The sequence below is a fragment of the Pipistrellus kuhlii genome, unplaced genomic scaffold (assembly GCF_014108245.1).
Source record: "Pipistrellus kuhlii isolate mPipKuh1 unplaced genomic scaffold, mPipKuh1.p scaffold_m20_p_1, whole genome shotgun sequence".
In the NCBI taxonomy this organism is placed as follows: Eukaryota; Metazoa; Chordata; class Mammalia; order Chiroptera; family Vespertilionidae; genus Pipistrellus; species Pipistrellus kuhlii.
This window is the reverse complement of record NW_023425404.1, coordinates 191,571,546-191,592,520: the sequence shown is the minus strand read 5'-3', so window position 1 is coordinate 191,592,520 and position 20,975 is coordinate 191,571,546. Positions and strand designations below refer to the sequence as shown.

The 20,975-nt window shown below is 48.8% G+C and overlaps 1 protein-coding gene across 1 annotated transcript; it reads left to right on the top strand.

Moving 5' to 3' along the window:
• The first annotated feature begins 732 nt into the window (after positions 1-732).
• LAP3 (leucine aminopeptidase 3) lies at positions 733-20,853 on the top strand. The gene is made up of 13 exons (XM_036419997.2): positions 733-890; positions 3,353-3,468; positions 5,259-5,313; positions 6,101-6,206; positions 7,299-7,458; positions 8,746-8,910; positions 10,380-10,538; positions 11,194-11,318; positions 12,831-12,919; positions 14,182-14,284; positions 17,826-17,905; positions 19,470-19,579; positions 20,295-20,853. Exons 1-13 carry the CDS (start codon positions 789-791, stop codon positions 20,482-20,484), a joined length of 1,560 nt encoding a protein of 519 aa, XP_036275890.1. The 5' UTR covers positions 733-788; the 3' UTR covers positions 20,485-20,853.
• Positions 20,854-20,975: the final 122 nt, after the last annotated feature.

Genomic DNA, 20,975 nt, shown 5'->3' with positions numbered 1-20,975 from the left:
TCTTCAAAACAGTATTTGGATTAACCACCCTACAAAGTTACACCTTTGGACCAGATGTAAGTTCCAAGAAACTGAAGAAAACAAACAAAAGGACAGGAACTAAACAAACAAACAAACAAACAAACAAACTGTGGGAGCCTCATTCCTACCACAAGACCTCTACTGTAGAGCCACTTGCATTTTCTATTTCCCGGTGTGTTCCCCCCCCCAGAGCCCCGCCTCCATCCCCCGCGCCTCATTACGTAATAGCAGAGACCCCGCCCCCACTAGGGAGCTTGGACCAGAGCCCCGCCTTTCCGAGCCCCACGGCACGGCGCACGCGCACCATGGCAACCTGAGTCCCAGCCACAGCCTCGCGCCCATCCCCCACCTTTTCCCGTTCCCCCCCCCCCCCCCCCCCCCCCCCCCCCCCCCCCCCCCCCCCCCCCCCCCGCCCACGACCACGCAGGCTTTCGGGACAGAAACGCTAGCCCCGCCCCTATGTACTCGCCCCGCCCCTAAGGCCCGCCCTCGTTGGTCCGCATTCTGAAGCCCCGCCCCAAACGCCTTACTCCCCCGCCCACTCTTTGTCACCTGCCCCGCCCCTTGAGCGCGACCGCCTCCCCTAAGGCCCCGCCCCTCGCCGCTCTTCTGCCCCGCCCCTGGCTCCCGCCCCGCCCACTCCTGGGTCCCTGCCCCGCCCTCTGGGCGCGCGCCCGCCGCCCGGAAGGCCCCGCCCCCGGCCGCGCGCCCGCCCTCCATTCGCCACGTGCTCGCTGAAGGGCGGTGCTGGGGGCCGAGCCGAGAAGATGTTCTTGCTGCCTCTTCCGGCTGCGGGGCGAGTTGCCGTCCGACGTCTGGGGGCGAAGCGTTTGTGGAGTCGAGGTCTGGGCACCGCAGACATGACGAAGGTGAGAGGCGGCGGCGGCGCGGTCCGGGGGCGCCCCGGGAGCCCTGCCCGCGGGCGGCGGGGGCTGCGGCGTGGGTCGAGGTCGCGGTGACCCCGGCTTCTGCACCAGGTTGCCAAAATGGGCACAAAAAGAAGAGGTCCCTCCCCTTGCAGAACTCGGCCTGGGCACGGCCGGCCGGGGGCGGGGGCTGCCCGGCACCCCACACATCTCCAGCCTGGCATGGAGGCGTGCTGGGGTCCGAACTCCCGGCCGGAGAGAATGGCCTCAGCTGCGGTTTTCTGGGCTCCCAGCGGGTCTCGCCCTGACTTCATTATTTGGGGTGGTCCCCGCAGGAACCCCGGAAAGCGCGGTGCCGGTGGTGGTCCCCCCTTAGCCAGGAGGGAGCCCAGTGTGCTGAGGTGAGAGGCCATCTAAGGTCCCGGAGTGGGTCAGCAGGGCTCCCCGTCCCACCGGGCCTCCTCTGCTGAATCCGGTCGGGAAACCCTGGGCCAACCGCTCCGCTGAGGGGTTTTCTGCGGGAACACAATGCCTCTGGGGAAAGGGCTTTGCAGAGAGACCCATCTCTGCGTGAGAGTAAAAGGAGGGTGTTTCCGGGAGGAAAAGCCCTCTTCACCTCATTGAACTCCCCCCAAAATTATGAAGATCACTGCTGGGCTGTGGAGGAGCTGGGAAGGGGAATGGATGGGTGGACGGTGCATGCTTGAGGACCCGAAATAAGCGACTGTCCCTGGCGAGGACTGTTCTACAATAGAAAGGGCTTGAGCTCAGGGCTCAGGCTGTGTCGGATGGCAGGGGGGCCAGACGCCTGTCCCTGCTCTCCCCGGTACCCCGGCGCCTCCTCCCCAGGTGACATCCCTGTCTCCCGGCTGCAGTTCCCCTTCCCAGGAACAGCCGTCTCGGGAAAGCTGGAACCTGGAAAGGTTACGGGCACCGAGGAAGCCCGTTTTCTTTGATGGGAAGAACACCATCTGGTCTGAGCGTGATTTTGTAGAGAGGAGGGAGGGCTGAGCGGAAGGGGTCGGGGCTCTCGCAGAGCTCCCTTGCACCCAGGCTAGAATGTCAGGCCAGGTTTTTGGTTTCCTCGTCGGTCAGGTGAGAAGAACGAGCATTCTTTCCGGCTCTCAGAGCTGCCTTCAGGCAGAAAACACGTGTAAAGCCATACCTCGCGGGCAAAGGCAGATAGAGATTTCTGTGCTGACGTCCTTATGTCACTTCCCTGGGGCCCGAGGGACGCCCTGCCCCTGCCCCTCTTTGACAGGCTGCATCCTTTCCTCTTTTCCAGTCTGTGGGCTGGGCCAGAGTTCTCATTCGCATTGGCGGGGGCAGCCACTGGCTTTGCCGGGACAGCACCCCAGCACATCTGAGACTTGCCTTTGAAGGTTGTAGGGGAGGAAAAACCTCCTTTTGCTCTCCTGGGCCCTGTGGCTGGACCAAAGAATGAAACAGACAATAGACAAACAGGAGGAAAGCATATAAATTCTGTTCGGTGTTTTAGTGAATATGGGAGTCTTCAAAAGGAAAATAAAGACTCCAAAGCCTTGAGGCCCCCAAATGGACATACTTTTTTTTTTTTTTTAATATATTTTATTGATTTTTATAGAGAGGAAGAGAGAGGGATAGAGAGCTAGAAACATCAGTGAGAGAGAAGCATTGATCAGCTGCCTCTTGCACACCCCCTACGGGAGATGTGCCCGCAACCAAGGTACATGCCCTTGACCACAATCGAACCCGGGACCTTTCAGGCCACAGGCTATCCACTAAGCCAAACCGGTTCGGCTGGACATACCTTTTTAAACAGAGAATGGAAAGTTGTGGGGCAGTGATAGACAAAGGGGCCTAGGCTCTAGGGCAGTGAATTGTTGTGACACTGTGACCAGGAACCAGGTGGGAGGAAACCATTGGCAGAGAAGGGTCATTTCGGCAGGTTTGTTTATACAGGTCCGCTTTGCTGTCCACTCCCGGTCTCTGGTGATAACAGTGTCCTCTCGCTAGTAAAGGGAGAGCACCTTTCTCGTGGGAAATCTCACGATCTGCTTTTGGGTAGGAAGTGGGAGGTCAGAGAGCCCTTCCTATGTCTGTCTCCCGGGTCCCTGCAGCTCAGCGTAATCTGACAAGTCCGGCATATTGTGGAGCGGCATGTTCTGAACGCCTCTGGCCTGGTTACAGAGGAAATTGGGTTTTTTAAACAAAACACCTTTTTTGCTCTTAGTTTAATGTGAAGGAAGGCCCTTATGTTGTGAGAACCCCGGGAAAGGACCACGGAGCCCCAGGATGCGTGGTAATTCCCGTCTTGCTCAGGCAGGGATTGCAAACATGGAGGCAGGATGTGAGCGGGCTCCCAGCACCTGCATTTTTGGCTTTGTTCTCTCCGACGGGGACACGGTTTGCGTGGAATGATTTGCTCCTTCCGGAATTTGGGGACTCAGATTTTATTCTTCTTTTTTTCCCCTTCTTATTCTCAGGGACTTGTTTTAGGGATCTACAACAGAGAAAAAGACAACGATGTGCCACCGTTTACAAGTGCAGGAGAGAATTTTGATAAACTGGTGTCTGGGAAGCTGAGAGAAATCCTGAACATGTAAGTATTTGCCTACGGGTTCTGGGTTTTAAAACGCCTTGAGACAAAACGGAATATTTCTTCTGTGCTCTATTGTTCTTTTTTCTTTAATATATTTTTATTGATTTTTTACAGAGAGGAAGAGAGAGGGATAGAGAGTTAGAAACATCGATGAGAGAGAATCATTGGTCAGCTGCCCCTTGCACATTCCCCACTTGGGATGTGCCCGCAACCAAGGTACATGCCCTTGACCGGAATCGAACCTGGGACCCTTCAGTCCGCAGGCCGACGCTTTGTCCACTGAGCCAAACCGGTTTTGGTTTCGGCTGTGCTCTATTGTTCGATGAAAATTCTTGGAGGCATGCCGGGCACCGCCCGTCTGCTCAGTGAAAGTGAAAGCTGCCTCAGTATGGGTGGGTCCCCAGTTCTGGGAAGTCAGGCCACTTCAGCCACATCACAGAGTTATTGTGTCAGACTGACCCCTGGAGGGTTTGGAAAGTACCAGATTTCCTCAGGCCACCCTCCGGCCCCAGATTCCTTTCCTCTCACCCTCATCCTTCCCACCAGCTCGCCTCCCCACAGCCTCTCTTACTTTAATTCCCCTTGGCTTATGGGAGGCCAGGGTTGCTGGACTAGGTCAGAGCAGCCTAAGGGGGCTGCACCCTGCATGGCTTATCTGGAGTTCTAGGGCTTCTCGAATGTTCCAGAACATGCAGGTCACCTGAGGGTGCGGCAAGAGTGCAGGCTCTCGTTCAGTGAGCCGGGTGGTCCTGAGAGTTTGGCCTCTCTCGGGTTAGCCAGGGTCTAGAGAAGGTGGGGAAACACTGGGGTCTCCTAGTCCTGAGCTGCAGGAATAGAAGTGTCAGCATAAGCTTCTGCAACTACATCTTGTTCAGGTCACAGATCATTTCTTGCATCTAAGACATGTAGTCTTACTAATGATAGAAATTGATCATTGGATAACAGAATTCACACCTCCACTTAATTTAGAGGATTAGTTCATTAATCCCAAAGCTGACCTGTTGGAGTGCAGGATAGCCTTCTTTTTTTTTTTTTTTTTAATATATTTTATTGATTTTGTACAGAGAGGAAGGGAGACAGAGATAGAGAGTCAGAAACATCGATGAGAGAGAGTCATCGATCAGCTGCCTCTTGCACACCCCCTACTGGGGATATGCCCACAACCAAGGTGCATGCCCTTGACCGGAATCGAACCTGGGACCTTTCAGTCCCCAAGCCGACGCTCTATCCATTGAGCCAAACCGGTCCCGGCAGGATAGCCTTCTTGACCAAAAGCTCTCAGCATTGCCCCCTGGTTGGTTTGGAAATGGCCTGGTCTCCCATTTGCAGATTAGCCCCCATCAGTGACCTCCCACCAAACACGCCGCAGGCAGCCCAGCCTCTGAGGTTGACGTCTTTATTAAAAGGAATTAGGGCTCCCCTCCAGTGCTCCATTCTCCTCTGCAGCCACACATTTTCCATCCATGGCATTGCTTTCTGTGTTTGTTTTCAGGTAAGTTTGTGTTCAGTCTAACCTGGATGCTAAGTAGTTTTTGAGCTAGAATTAGAAGCGCTGCATCTGAGAATTCTGGCCTCAGAAAATTCTGTATTTTGATAAAAAACGTAGTGCAGCAAATTCACAGAAGCAGCAGTTTTTTTTTTGTTTTTTTTGTTTTTTTTTTGGCAGCAGAGTATTTTAATATTGCTAAATGTATGCAGATGAAAATTCTCGGAAGCATGCTGGGCACTGTATATATCACTTCTCAGGAACAGAGCAAACTTATATTTTAAACAACTGTTTCTTGTTTCAGATCGGGACCTCCACTGAAAGCAGGCAAAACTCGAACCTTTTATGGTCTGCACGAGGTATGAGTTGAAGATAGGCTTGGCAAACCCTAAGTGAGCACCTAGTCCATGCCAAGGACCGTGACTGCATGGCCAGGCAGAAAATGTTGTATCAGATTGTGTGCATTGTTCTGTCCTGGTATTAAGCCTTAAGTACTGTTTAAGATTGTATAGAGGTGACTTGCTGTCAGAAAGCATCTCCTCTCTTGTATCGCTTAATCTGTAGGGTGTTTTGTTTTTTTTTGTTCGGTTATGGGAGTTGGGGCACTCTTACATAGAATTATTTGCAGGATTATCCTCAGCATCTACTTTTCAAACACACACGTTATGAGATTTAAACAAAGTACAGGACTCAAAAAAACCAGCAACCAAATTTGACGCTGATTTTGCCATGTGCTAAGGTTATGGTAGTTGACCTCAGAGACCATTCCCTGAATGCTTTAAAGATATAATGAACTAGAGGGCCGGTGCATGAAATTCATGCACTCAGGGGAAAGAGGGGGGTCCCTCAGTCCAGCCTTCACCCTCTCACAGTTCGGGAACCATCAGGGGATGTCTGACTGATGGCTTAGGCCCACTCCCCACTGAGCCATCAGTTGGACATCCTTAGTGATGCCGTGGAGAGACGCCACTACCACTGTGGTCAGAGCTGTGAGCCTGGCTTCTGGTTGAACGTCTGCCCCCTGGTGGTCAGTGCACATCATAGTGACCTGTCGTTCTGCCATTCGGTTGATTTACATATTAGCCTTTTATTATATAGGATGCTTTAAAGATACAAAAGGGCTGATTTTGTGTGTTTCCGGAACAGGACTTCTCCAGTGTGGTGGTGGTTGGCCTCGGCAGAAAGGGGGCTGGCGTGGATGACCAGGAAAACTGGCACGAAGGCAAAGAAAACATCAGAGTGGCCGTTGCAGGTTATTTTCCTTTTGAGGTTTAACACTGGTGGGGATTTCTAAGGATCTACTCTTTAAGATTACTCTTTTCTTCCCTCTTTTGGTCCCCTGACCATCACCACCCCTACCACGTTCACAGAGAAATAACTCATCTGCATACGCAGTTTCCCTTACCCAGCATGCTTGGCCTTACATCAGATACCAGTAGTTAGCTTATGGAGTTTTATTTTTCTATTTCTTTAGCTTGTGTTTGGAGGTTTCACGGCCATTTGTTCGCTCCCACAGTATTGTCCTCAGAGGTTCTATTTTACTACGAGGCCCCCGCCTCAGACGCTGGTTAGGATGCTGTGAGCAGCATTGCTGGGGCGGGGAGAGTTGGCTCCCTCGGTCTTTGGCCCCCTGTGTATCATATATGCTTGTTCAATTCACTTTCAAAGTTCATGGTGACTGATGACGTCAATACCTTTGACTTGGGAGTGTTTGCTGACCTGATCTTAATAAAGGGCGGTGTCAATAATAGACTTCGCCCAGTCCCTCCGATAGAATTCCCATCTCATCACTTGGTCATTTTTAATCTGGCAAGTTCCTGGTGGTTAGGACACTTCGCTTCATCGGGAAATCCTGTGTTTCAGAAGGAATACCGGTTAGTAATCAGAGTGGCTCTGTAGGAGCCAGACCAGTCATTTTATCCGTCAGCCTGTCCTCCCCAAGGCGTGTGCACACCCTCAGTTTATCTCAGAGGCAACGGAGGCTCACAGAGGCCAAGTGTCAGAGATGGGATTCGAAGCCCAGTCCTGCTGTTCTCTTTCTTTTTTTAAAAAAAAAAATATATTTTATTGATTTTTCAGAGAGGAAGGGAGAGGGATAGAGAGTTAGAAACATCAATCGGCTGCCTCCTGCACACCCCCTGCTGGGGATGTGCCCGCAACCAAGGTACATGCCCTTGACTGGAATCAAACCTGGGACCTTTCAGTCCCTAGGCCGACGCTCTATCCACTGAGCCACACCGGTTTCGGCGAGCCCTGCCGTTTGCTCGGCTCACCGCACCGTGCCTCTGCTGCTCCCGTGGTCTCTGGCTGACTCCGATTTCCCGCTTCCTCTGTCCTTACGCAGCGGGCTGCAGGCAGTTCCAGGACCTGGAGGTCTCCTCCGTGGAGGTGGACCCCTGCGGCGATGCCCAGGCGGCCGCGGAGGGGGCCGTGCTCGGCCTCTACGAGTACGACAGCCTGAAGCAGAAGAAGAAGACGGCCGTATCGGCGAAGCTGCACGGAAGGTGAGGAGACAGACCGGGATCGGGATCGCATTCCCGCTGCTCTGACAGCGGGGCCTCTTGCATAGGAGCTGCCTGCCTTTTGGCATCAGGCACTGCTGGCTGCAATCTCCACTATCTGCAGTCTCCGCCGTCACCGTGGCCATTTAAGAGTCTGGTGCCCGTCCCCACGCTCTGCTCCTGGCCTTCATCATGTGCGTGTCCCCCCATGACTCCCCGGACCCTCCATCCTTGCTGGTTACCAGGGAACCACGCCAGGTTGGCTCCCCAAAGAGGGAGGGGACAAGAGGCCCGGTCCCAGCGGGTTCCCATTTCACCAGCACCTGCTGCCACTGTGCCAAACACCAGAGCCACGCACTTGCAGGGATGCAGGCCTGGCCCTCGGGGTCTCCTGGAAAAACTCGCCTTTTAGGAGATTTACTGAGAACCTACCACCTGCCAGCTCTGTCGTGGGTTTTGTGGAACAAGGTCCCTGTGGTCAGGAACAGACCCAGTGAGCCCTGCAGGGGATGGCGCTGTGGAGTGGGGATCTTGGCACAGCCTGGTGGTTGGCAGCGATGCTGTCGCCGTTACGAGTGAGGGGTCTGCGACCCATCAGCCTGGCACCCCCACTCACTGGCTGGCACCCCAGCTAAGTGCCCGAGGTCTCTCGGTGCTCCATGTTTACTTGCTTCCTGGCATTGTGATTCCGCTTTCATAGGGCTCATGACCATCAAAACGCACAGCTGGCGAGCACACCCAAACGAGGCGCTCCTGTTCTAGCCATGCTGCTCACATGCATTCCTACTGTGCGCAGGAAGAGCTGGGCCCGAAACAGGGCCTCGTCCTTCCTCTGTTACAGCTGAGTCTCCCCTCTGGTGGGCTGGCGTTCAGAGCCCTTCCCAGGCAAAAAGCAGACAGATGGGCCTTCAGTTCCCCATCAGCATCGAGCAGTGCGCCCTCGACAGTTAGCTCTCAGGGCGGCGTCCCTCCTGATGCAGAGGACGGGGGCAGAATGGCTCTGCTGTGGGAACCTCTGTCATCAGCTTGTGCGGTGGATCAGGGCCAACCCCTTTTTTCCGCTGCGGATTCTGGGGTGATGTGCTTGCCTGGCTCTCCCAGCTCACTCAGTGGGGGCCGTGTTTTCTAGCTTTTCGCCCCGCACTGTCGGCCACCGTGGGTCAGACCCCGGACCGTGAGTCTGGTCCTCGGGTCCACCGTCTGTGTAGCCTTCCTCTTGCTTCTACAAGCTGCGACGTGTCAGTGTGTCCAGAGGTTGTCTGACCGTGACCCCGTGCTTCCTTCCGCCAGCGGCGACCTGGAGGCCTGGCAGAAGGGGGTCCTCTTTGCCTCCGGGCAGAACCTGGCACGCCAGCTGATGGAGAGTCCTGCCAACGAGATGACGCCAACCAGATTTGCTGAAATCATCGAGAAGAATCTCAAAAGTGCTAGCAGTAAGACAGAAGTCCACATCAGGTAATTCAGGGTGATGTCTCTGACAGCCAGGAGGAGCAGGGGTGCAGGGACCCCCCCCCCCCCCCCCCCCCCCCCCCCGGGAAACCACAGGCTTGTGGCGGAGCAAAGGGCAGCCTGCAGGGGCAGGTGGGCGTAATCTGACCCATTAAACTAGACACTGCACCAGGCCCACTCAGGTGCTGGCGTATACACAGCGCTTCCGGGAAGGCAGCACTTTCATAAAACATCCATGGCTGAGTCTGTGACTAAAAATCCCCACGTGATGCAGCCTTGCTGCTTTTGAAGTGATTTTTTTTATTGCCATACCTCCCATTTTTATATTCTTCTGTATTAATTTCAGAGAGGAAGGGAGAAGAAGAGATAGAAATATCAGGGATGATAATCATTGATGGGATGCCTCCTGCACGCCCCCTATTGGGGATTGAGCCCAGAACCCGAGCGTGTGCCCTGACCCAGAATTGAACCTTGACCTCCTGGTTCATAGGTCGATGCTCAACCAGGGAGCCACACTGGCTGGGCCATTCTTATGTTCTTTTTCCCTCTGAAATTCAGTGGCCATCTCTCCATAACAAGTCCTACTTTAATAGTTTCAACAAGTGGATAAGCAGTGAAGAGGAGCGTTCCTTGGCTATGGCGCCCTGGCCGGCCGGAAGGAGTGTAGGGTTTCTCTCGGCCTAGTTAGGTGGATGGGAGGCAGCACAGAGCTCTTTTGTGCCCAGCCCCGGAGAAGAGTGATGCGGCCTCTGGGTCTGATTGGCACGCAGGACTGTTCCCATTCTCACCCTGCAGGTCCCGTGCCTGTGAGGTAGTAAGTAATTAGTTTCTCTGCTGCAGTCAGACATCTGGAGCTGGGATTGAAACCGAGAGAAATAGTGTGATGACACGGAAAAGACTGGATTCCAGCAATTGTAAAAACACACAGAGAGAGGATATGTTTATACAATAGAAACAGAAACAGTAAAGCATAGCTTTGCTGTTGTGTTTTTGGTTTTTTGATTTTTTTTTTTTTGTAGTTGTTTTTAGTTGATTGTTTTTGTCTTTTTTTAGAAATACCAAAAAGTAAAGCAATGGACCCCTTTACCTATCTTTAAGTACCCTTTATGGTCTCAGAGACTTAAACTTTAAAACTATGTGAGTAGGTTAGGGGGGGGAAATCAAGTAATCATTGATTGAATATGCATTATTATCAGATATTATATTACGCACCAGGGATGAATTCTCTTAGTAATTCTGTAGCTCATCTTTTGATGGAGGTATAATTGACCTAATTTTATAGATGAGGAAACAGACTCAAACAAGTGATTTGTCCAAAAATGAGAGAAACTGGGACATGTTATCGAAGCACTGATGTATGCATACTTTAACAGCTTGTACGGTTAGACTTTGTTACACATGGATGAGCTTTTTCTGAGTCATTTTGAAATAGAGACCACAAAGTGTATTTACCGCTTTCCCTCTCTGCCCTGTAGACCCAAGTCCTGGATTGAGGAACAGGAAATGGGATCATTCCTGAGTGTGGCCAAAGGGTCCGATGAGCCTCCTGTCTTCCTGGAAATCCACTACAGAGGCAGCCCCAACGCAGGCGACGCGCCGCTGGTGTTTGTGGGGAAGGGGATTACCTTCGATAGGTAGGTCTGTGCTGTGTCTGTGCTCTGTGTGTTGGCGAAGGCTTTGCATGCACTTGTATTATTTGGTGTGTGGTTCGCTTCAAAAGCATAGTGTTTGGTCATCTCATATATGTTCACTTTTTTTTTTTTTTTTAAATATTTTTTATATGTATTTCTTTATTGATTTCAGAGGGAAGGGAGAATGAGACAGAATCATCAGAATCATTGATCAGCTGCCTCCTGCATGCTCCCTACTGGGGAGTGAGCCCACAAACCAGGCATGTGCCCTTGGCCAGAATCAAACCCGAGATCCCTCACTCCACAGGCTGACACTCTTATCTACTGAGCCAAACTGGCTAGGGTTATTATTATATTATTTTTTTTCATATATGTTCACTTTGAATGTGTTAAGCTGTGTATCAGAGACCCTGTGAGGCATTTTACATATATTAGCCTTGACTTACCCCTACGAGGTAGGCACTGTGGACCTTCTGCAGGTAAGAAATGTGCTTATTGCCCTAACCGGTTTGGCCCAGTGGATAGAGCATCGGTCTGTGGACTGAAAGGTCCTAGGTTCGATTCCGGTCAAGGACATGTACCCTGGTTGCGGGCACGTCCCCAGGAGGAGGCGGCTGATCGATGTTTCTCTCTTCTTTGTGTGAACATTCCCCCATAGTGGCGGCATCTCCATCAAGCCCTCTGCAAGCATGGACCTCATGAGGGCTGACATGGGAGGAGCCGCCACCATCTGCTCGGCCATCGTGTCCGCCGCCAAGCTCGGCCTGCCCGTTAACCTCATCGGTGAGTGGGCAGGGTGGAGCGGGTGGAGGCCGGTGTCCTGGAAACCAGTCCATGGGTAGAACTGACATAATACCATGGTTTCCTCTTTGCCAGACAGGTCAGGAAACGGTTTTAAAATAGCTTTTCATCAAGCAGAAGCTGTTGAGCGGGAATAAGTCTTTCCTGAACTGATTGAGTTAACTGTACTTTGCAATCATGGGTTGTAACTAGAATCAATCTGTTTTACTTCTGCAAAAAGTGGTTAGCCGCCAGGGGCACATCAGGTCAAGTGTGTGCTTTCCTCCAGCGGAAAGTGCCCAGGCGTCAGGGTGGAAGGAAATGGATGGATCCTTTAGTGATCGCAGCATAGGGTTGTGGCTGATTTAACGCCACGATACAGAGAAAATGCTTGAGACTGAGAAAGGGCTCTGCGCGCAGCTCTCTGTGCAGTACAGGATGCCGGAACGACACTGGGAGTCTGCCCAGTGTATCACCTCCGTAGCACGGAAATTAGAATGGGGATCCAGGTCTGTCTGACTTCCCCCAACCCCCTTTAATATCATAGTCGCCTTTAAAAAAAAACAAAACAAAAAAAACATATATATATGATTTTTTTACAGAGAGGAAGGGAGAGGGATAAAGAGTGAGAAACATCGATGAGAGAGAAACATCGATCAGTTGCCTCCTGCACACTCACTACTGGGGATGTGCCTGCAACCAAGACACATGCCCTTGACCGGAATCGAACCTGGGACCCTTGAGTCCACAGGCCGAATCCACTGAGCCCAACTGGTTAGGGCCATAGTCACCTTTTCTTTTTTTTGCTAAACTGTAAGTAGCAGACATCCTGACTTGTCACCCCTGAATACTTCAGCATGTCTCTCTTAACAAGGACATTCTATGTAATGACAATATCATTATTATTTCCAAAGATTGATACAGCAACCAAAATTTCCTAGTTGTCTAACAAATGTTTAGTGTGTGTGTGTGTGTGTATATAACACACCCACATCTATTTATTTCTATTTATTTTTTGAAAACTAGGAGCTAGAGAAGGCTCACACATTCCTGTGGTTGCCATGTCTCTCTAGTTTTCTTTAATCTATTGTAGAACCCCAACCGGCCCTTTTTCCCCCCTTTCATGACATTGATGGTTTTGAAGGGTCCAGGCTTGTCTCATGACGTCCCAGGATTTGGATTAATTTGGTTGTTTCATGGTAGAATCAGGGTAGGTGATGTGTTGTTCTATTGCTGATGCGTTTGTCCTTGGGTCATGGGTGATGCTACATTTGATCACTTGGTTAAGGAGATATGACCTCCTTAGAAGCCTGTAAGTTAGAATAGATCAGATTCCTTCTCATGGATTTTTCTAAAGCTGTCACTTACCTGCAAATACATCCGAGTAACGGCTGTAGATGAATGGCAGAATTTAAGAGTGGCTTGGATGCCTCTGATGCCCACCAGGGGCCTCCCTCCTGTGAGTGGCATATTCAGACCTGGCTTATTCCACGGTTCATTTTTTCCCCCCAATAGGTTTGGCTCCTCTTTGTGAAAACATGCCCAGTGGGAAGGCCAACAAGCCTGGAGATGTCGTTAAAGCCAAGAATGGAAAGACCATTCAGGTCTGTACATGGGAGACACAGCCCTCCCCATTCTGGCGTTCCTAAGGGAACCCCCAACAGTCACACACACACACACACACACACACACACACACCATGAACGGGTGCAGAGTGCAGACTCCATGTAGCGGGGAGATGTATTCATTTCAAGAGGCTTTTCATGCAAAGTGAAAAGTATTTCTTTATGGGAATTCTAAGAATGTTTTCCTGCCTTATTCCTTCTACTTCCTGTCAACTATGCACACACGTTACCACAAATTTGCAGTGAGCCCCACAGAGCACAGCAGAGCAGTGAAAGTGTGGCTGCTTTTTAATGCACCTGAGCCATGATCAACTCTCTCCGTGTAGGTGTGTGTTGGGGGTGGGGAGGGAAGCGGGGAGTCACAGGCACTGCACTCCTGGGCACATGGTGTACACCTGCTGCCCATAACCATCGGGCCTTTTTGAAACGAGGGGAACCTGGCGTATGTAAATTTGCTGAAGCAGCAGAGTTCTCGGCTTTGGAAGTTCTGGCTGCCACCTCACTGTAATTTTCTTAAACTCTTCAGCTTATTTGTTTTCAGAAATCCTGAAATCTTTAACCCTTCTGTAATAAACTTGTTAATATAATGGACCAGACACTTTGTATTGATTTCAGCTTCCAAAGTCATCAGCTTGGGACAGGGGTTATTAACTTACTAGAGGCCCAATGCACAAAATTCATGCAGGGGGTGGGGGGTAGAGGGGTGCCTCTCAGCCCTGTCTGCACCCTCTCCAATCTGGGATCCCTCACAATCCGGGACTGCTGGCTCCCAACTACTCACCTGCCTGCCTGATTGCTCCCTAACCACGTCCCTGCCAGCCTGATCAACACCTAACTGCCCTTCCCTGCAGGCTTGATCACTTCCAACTGCCCTCCCCTGCTGGCCCAATTTCCCCAAACTTCCTCTCCTGACAGCCTGATTGATGCTTCAATGCTCCACTGTCAGCCCAGTTGCCCCCAACTGCCCTCCCCTGTCAGCCATCTTGTGGTGACCATCTTGTGACCACATGGGGATGGCCATCTTGTGCGAGGGTGTGATGGTCAATTTGCATATCACCTCTTTATTCTATAGGAATAAATTGCTCTTCAGATTAATCATATGCCTTATTCTAACTGAAGTAGAACTATGGTTTGATGCTCAGTGAAAAGCTTCACATCAACACTCACTTTTGATGTGAGTGTCTGGTTTTGATATTCGTACTTGTGCTAGCTAACCCTCTTTTTTACCTTCCTCTTTGCAGGTGGATAACACCGATGCTGAGGGGAGACTCATCCTGGCCGACGCGCTCTGTTACGCACACACCTTTAACCCAGAGTTAATCATCAATGCCGCCACCCTCACAGGTCAGACAGCTGCTCTCCCTGCATGTGTGTGAAGGTCTCCTGTGCTGGTGCAGAGCACACGCTGTGCTCAGGGCAGGGTTCACTGAAGTTTGTGTTTAGAGATCTTTTACCAGTGCCGTGGTGTGGCAGTTGTAAACTGCTTTAAACATGCCAGACTGTAGCTTTAAAACAAGAAATAACAAGTGGGTCAGATCAGCCCTTCCAGAGTGACATCTAAAAACGATACTAAGAGTCGTTTTGTTATGATGACCATTTGATACAGATCTGAAAAGATAAATCCAAAAATCAATAGTGTTTTTTTTTAATTAATCATGATATGTCTGATGGCACTGAGCTCTCTGAGCTTTTGTACTAGAGGTTATACGGAAATAAAGACATTATGAGGGGGGTGGGTAACAAGATCCTCACTTAAGGAAAGCAGGGCTGCGTATTGTGAAGCAGGTTGGCTTTAAGGACAACCCAGGGTGACTCCCAGCTGTGCCCCTTACTAGGCCGTCAGCCCTGGGCAAGTTACTTGATCCCTTGAGCATCAATACCTGAGGGCACATTTGTTTGTGGAACTGTGAGGATCAATACCTGGGCGCCGTCTGTTTGCAGAGTTGTGCAGACTGGAGGGAGTTTTGGGCAGGCCCCTTTAATGTAGCGCCCGCATAGTAGGTAAGTTTCTGAGGGGCTGACAGCGGGCCTGGCCTTAATACAGAAACCCTGTGTTCATAATCTTTCATCCAACAGTTCCCTTTCTGGGGATTCATCCCATCTTTAAGATTAACATTCAGATCATTTTTCATCCTTTGTTCTTATTCTTCCCCTGGCCACGTGAGCCTTTACTTCAGCAGAGCTCTTCCCCATCTGTGTGCGTCTGGCAGTGTGCACGGGTGTGCTGCTGAGTCCTTTTTAAAGCGGGCGTTATATTATGTAACTTCCTAGTCTTTGTTTCCCTGTTCAGTTCAGCCAACACTTCGAGCTGAATGATGGAGGTGCTGGGGTGGGTGCTTGGGGGCCGTGATGAGGTGGGTGGTAATACTTCTTTCTGTGAATGAGGAATAACAGCCCTTGTTTTTTGCCAGCCTGAGGGTTTGAGGAGGTTTGAAAGTTGGCCCCAGGTAACTAAGGGCAACCTACTGGGTGAGCCTTCAGATCTCCCCGGCCATTGCCTTGGCTGAAGGCTGTATAATTCACTCCAGTGCCCCAAGTACTTCCTGAGCTCCTTGTAAGTTTGAACTGGGGTCAAAGGGGAGAATGAGAAACAGTTTCCAACCCCAAATTCATGGTAGAAGGAAGTATGTAGTCTTTAGAGAGAGAGAATCTGATTGCAACTTTGGACAATTACTTCATCTATAGAAGAGGTATGATAGCTTCTTGTTCTGAAGTATATCTAAAACCATCTTTTAGAGTCCTGGTCCCAGTTGGACCATCCTATATAAAAAAAGCTAATAAGCTAATTAGACCGAATAGCAGAACCACCATCCAGGGCTGCAAGGGCCAAGCCCCTTGCACAAATTTCGTGCATCAGGCCTCTAGTATTAAATATCGTTATCCTTTTCTATTCCTTTAAGAAAACATATCATGTTCTTGTTTGAGGTTAGTGCTTATTTTCCTCTGAGACATTTAAACACTAATGCAAAACTTTTGGGGTGAATAGGAATGTTTTGAGGACAAATGTATAAATATGGAAAAACCGCTGACTTTAAAACTAAAGCATTAATGAGTATGTGTGCCCAAGTCACTCACATAGGCAGGGATTAGCCAATACCTGTCATAGTAACTGGTAGACAGCGGGGGTATATTTAGCTGTTAGCGGCTGGGTTCGAGGTGGGTCAGAGCAGATGTGAGGCGGCTGAGTGGCAGCCAGCAGATCCTCTCACTGACAACTGGAGTGGCAGGTGACCAGCATAAGCAGCTGAGTTAAAAGGAACGTGGGAGCCTCCAGCTGGGGATTTGGAGGCTGGGAGGTCAGGCACCGTGTCTGAGAAGCACTGGCATCTGACCGAGTGGAAGAGGGAGGGAAGGAAGCACGCCCCAGCAGCTAAGGCACACGTGTGGGGGCTCACAGGGAAAGCAGCGGTGAATGGGATGGAGAAGAGCACATTTTGGCTGGGGGTGCGCTGGGTGACCCATGGGGCCGACGTGTTGGTAGGGCCAGACCCAGGTTGGCCTTGGCGTGTTGTGGAGTTGTGTCCTGAGCCAATGCAGCAGGAAGTACGGAAGTGTTAAACATGTAGACAGTGAGGTCAGGTTTGTGCCATGAAAGGGACCTCCCCGCAGTGTCAGCGTGGACTGGAGGCTGGTAAGCCATGTATAGTTGACTTTTGTGGATATGTAAGTGTGTGTGTTAAGGATATTACAGATTCTATGATTAGCTTCAAAATCTGTTGGGTATGGGGTATAGATGAAACAAGTCTGCTTATGAATTGATGATGTTGATGCTAGCTAATGGGTACCTGTATGTTCAATTTGGTATTCTTTTTACTTTGTGTATATCTAAAATTTTCTACAGGTTTTTTTTTTTTAAAGACTATTATAATCTTGAGGTATATGATGGTCACAGTCATGGTGGAGGGAAGTGAACAGGTTTGAGAGAATTGGGAGGTAGAGAGTAACAAACCCAAAAGAACAAATGACCCAAACAGACCCAAGCTGCCAAGTGTCCTGAGAATCTCAGGTTTTTGCGTAGGGTCACCACGTCAAAATAGTGATTTGTTTTAAACTATCAATTGTTTGCAGTTTTTTCCATGATCTAATTAGTAATGCAATTTACTTGTGGTTCCTTCAAACAAATGTACAATCCAACATCCCGAAGGCACAGGGGTATCTGACCCTGAAAGACTGTTCGCTTCTCTGGAGACGGTTTAATCACTGTGGTGCTGGGTGGTCAGTGACAGTAACCTCATTCACAAAATGAAATGATGGCTCTAAACTTTATTTCTGAAATCAGCCAATGGGACACAGCATTGTTGGAGAAGAAAACAAAGATGAAACAAATGAATACGGCAAAATAATAACAGACTTTAAAAAAAAAAGGGCATCAAACTTATAGCACATACTTACTGAGATATGATTTGAAATATTGAAAAATTAGTGATGCCTAAGTATCCAATAATAAGTAAATTTTGATATTTCTACCCAGTGAACTTTTGAAATCATTAAAACTACTTTCAAACATTTGTTTATAAAAGAGGAATGAATGTTTAAAGAATAAAAGATAGAACATGTATTTGGACATATGCAGTGTGGTCTTAATTATGGTTTTAAGTTTAGAAAAAATCTGAAAGGAAACATAAAGAAATGTGTTGGTTATCCCTGAGATGGGGTTATTGGTGATATTTAATATTACTTCCTTTTTCGCATTTTTCTCTAGTAATTGAAGGTGAATTGTGGCTTGAGAAACTGGAAAGATAGCGTAAGGATTTCCTAAGGTTATCTATTTTTGGAAATGAGGGAGACATTTAATAGGGTTAGAGCTAAAGTTTTGATGGGAGTAGCAGAGAGACCCATCGCGTGTGAAGAGACGGAACACTGACCCACACTGTGTGTCTTGCAGGTGCCATGGACATCGCTTTGGGCTCCAGCGCCACTGGGGTCTTTACCAATTCATCCTGGCTGTGGAACAAACTATTTGAGGTAGGAATAATACAATACCTAAATCGTGGAGATGGTTTCTCTACCCTTGGAATGATCAAGTTCTTCAACCACTGTGTTAGAGCAATTTTTATGCTGTAGATTTGCCTTTGAATCAAAAATGCAATAAATGTGATTCATTGTGCTTTGGGCTTTTTATAAATGTCTCAAAATAATGGGTATGGTACCACCCTCATCCTCTCCTCTGTAGCCTCACAGTGATGTGACAGTGACTCCCAAATGCCATGGCCACAGAGTCTCTGAGGTAGAATGAGGGCAGCTTTGTAAAGGAAGGAGTGGCCTTAATGAATAGTGTCCTGAGTAAAGTAGGCAAGCATATGAACAGGGCTCCCTGGTCCATGAACAGGGGTGATAAGGACGCCTCTGGCTGCGGTGTCCTGGCCCCCTCTGTGGCCTTCACAGCCAGCCTCTCCCAGTAGCTGTCTAGTCGCCACCACCCCGTCCCGGCCCCAGGCTCACTCACTGCCATCAGCTTCCCCTGCCAGCCCCTCTGTTAGCCTCGCTCAGACTGTCTAGAGGCCGCATGTGACTCTGACCTTTTGGTGACACCCATCTGTGATAATCTCTGGTCCCTTTCTTCACTGACTTCTTTTTCAGCCTCCTTTGCCAGTGTTTTCCTTTGTCTACCCCTTTAGTTCAGTCACGGGCCACCTGCCCTTCTTACTGTTCACGGTCCATACTGGAAGCGCATCTACTCTGCTCGCCCCTTCGCTGGTTAGTCCCAACTCTCTCCTGAACTCCAGCCCTGCATCCACTTGGCTACCATGTGACACGTCATTCTTTCAACAAGTACCTGGGCCAGTGGGGAACAAATACACAATGTCCCTGACTACATTCTTGATGTTGGTTTGAGGTCCTAAACTTCTTCCTTTTCATCTGTCTTCTCCCGATCTCTGAATTCTCTCCCCCCACCCATGATACCAGCTCAGTTATCTCCTTCCAGGCTGGGCCATCAGCCTCCCCTCTGGCCTCCATGCATCCAGTGTCTCTTTCTTAGCACCCACAACACTGTCAGGTTTTTTAAAATATATAGGCAGCTTTGAAAAGTATCACAGTGGTATGTGCAACATTAAATAACTGAGACCCTTAATATTAGTTTGATATTAGCAAATGCCCTACAAATTTATGGGATTGTTTTATAACATACTTCTTATAATTCTTAAGTAAATGTTTTAATTAACAATAAAATGATTCTGGAAACTGCTATGTAGCTTGATCTAGAGCGGTGGTTGGCAAACTGCGACTCGCGAGCCACATGCAGCTCTTTGGCCCCTTGAGTGTGGCTCTTCCACAAAATACCATGGCCTGGGCAAGTCTATTTTGAAGAAGTAGCGTTAGAAGAAGTTTAAGTTTAAAAAATTTGGCTCTCAAAGAAATTTCCATCGTTGTACTGTTGATATTGGGCTCTGTTGACTAATGAGTTTGCCGAACACTGTTATAGAGTAATAACAGCTCTTTTCTTCCTGCATTGAACATCCCACATTGAGAGCCATGTTTACCCAAACCCTTACTTCATCCACTCTTCCTACTCTTGTTCCCTCTTTAGGCCAGTGTTGAAACAGGGGACCGTGTCTGGAGGATGCCTCTCTACGAACATTATACAAGACAGATTGTAGACTGCCAGCTTGCTGATCTGAATAACATTGGAAAATACAGGTATGTAAAATGAGCTATAAAAGCGCATTTTTCCCAACCAGCATTGGTTGCCAGAATGACCATTTTCAATTTTAGTTCTGTTCACAAAGGTTTAACTCTCCAATTTTCTTTGGCAGTAGTGCTAATAAGCACTAATTTCTAATGTCTTTAATTTTAAGGAATTTCCCAATTGGATCTCAAAATTTTGCATATTTTCAAATCTAAAGGTCATTTTTGACAAATGGTAAGGGAAAGAGTTGGATAATATAGGAACTCTTTATCTTGGGAAAAGGGGAATCTGGAATTTTCCCTTTACTGCTTAAAGCTATATCAAAAGCCCTGGCTGATGTATCTCAGTTGATTGGAATTGTCATCCTTCCACCAAAAGGTTGCAGGTGTGATTCCTGATCAGGGCAATGCCTAGGTTTCAGGTTTGGCCTTTGGTTGGGGCACGTACAAGAGGCCACCAGTCAGTGTTTATCACTTTGATGTTTCTCTCTCTCTCGGTTGCTCTCCCCATCTCTCTAAAATCTATAAACATATCCTCAAGTGAGGATTTAAAAAAATTAAAGCTATGTTTGAGATAAATATCTGGAAGTGATTTCAGGGTTAACTTAATAGGTCTCACAGCTTGACGTTTGCTCTCTGGTCATAGAGTCTTCTTAGCAAGAATGGGGGATCTTGATAAAATATTCTGTGCACACTGAGATGGGGTAACAACCATTTGTATTTTCAGATCCGGAGGAGCATGCACAGCCGCAGCATTCCTGAAAGAATTTGTGACTCATTCGAAGTGGGCACATCTAGACATCGCAGGTGTGATGACCAACAAAGATGAGATCTCGTATCTGCGGAAAGGCATGACCGGGAGGCCCACGAGGACCCTGATAGAGTTCCTGGTTCGGTTCTGTCAAGACAGTGCTTAGTGCAGACACTGCGAAACTCCCTCATTCCGTCCTGAATGGGCAGTTGAGCTTCAAAATATTCTGCAATGGATGAAATCCATTAAAAAGAAAAAAAGGATGATGTTTAAAAATGTAGGACAAAGTGAAATTTGTATGCCTTGATTTTTCTCATTTTTATGCAGAGATTTAAAACTGTAAAGCTAGTGTCTTGCTTGGAAAACATTTTTAAGATGTCCTATATATGATGATTGAATTTTTTAAAAAGTACCTAATCACTTTTCAGAGTATATGTTTTTAATTGAAGAGCAAAATTGTATTTCAGATTTGTGATGCCAGGAACCTGAGTTACCGTGAGGCTGGCGGAAACAATAAATGCAGCTTTTTGTGCTCCTCGGTGTGGCTCTAGTATTTCCTTATGTGTCACTACTATAAACCCAGTGGTGACTATAACTAACCCATTTTTGGCTTTGTTATTCACACTAAGTTGAGGCACAGTGATAAAGGCATTATCT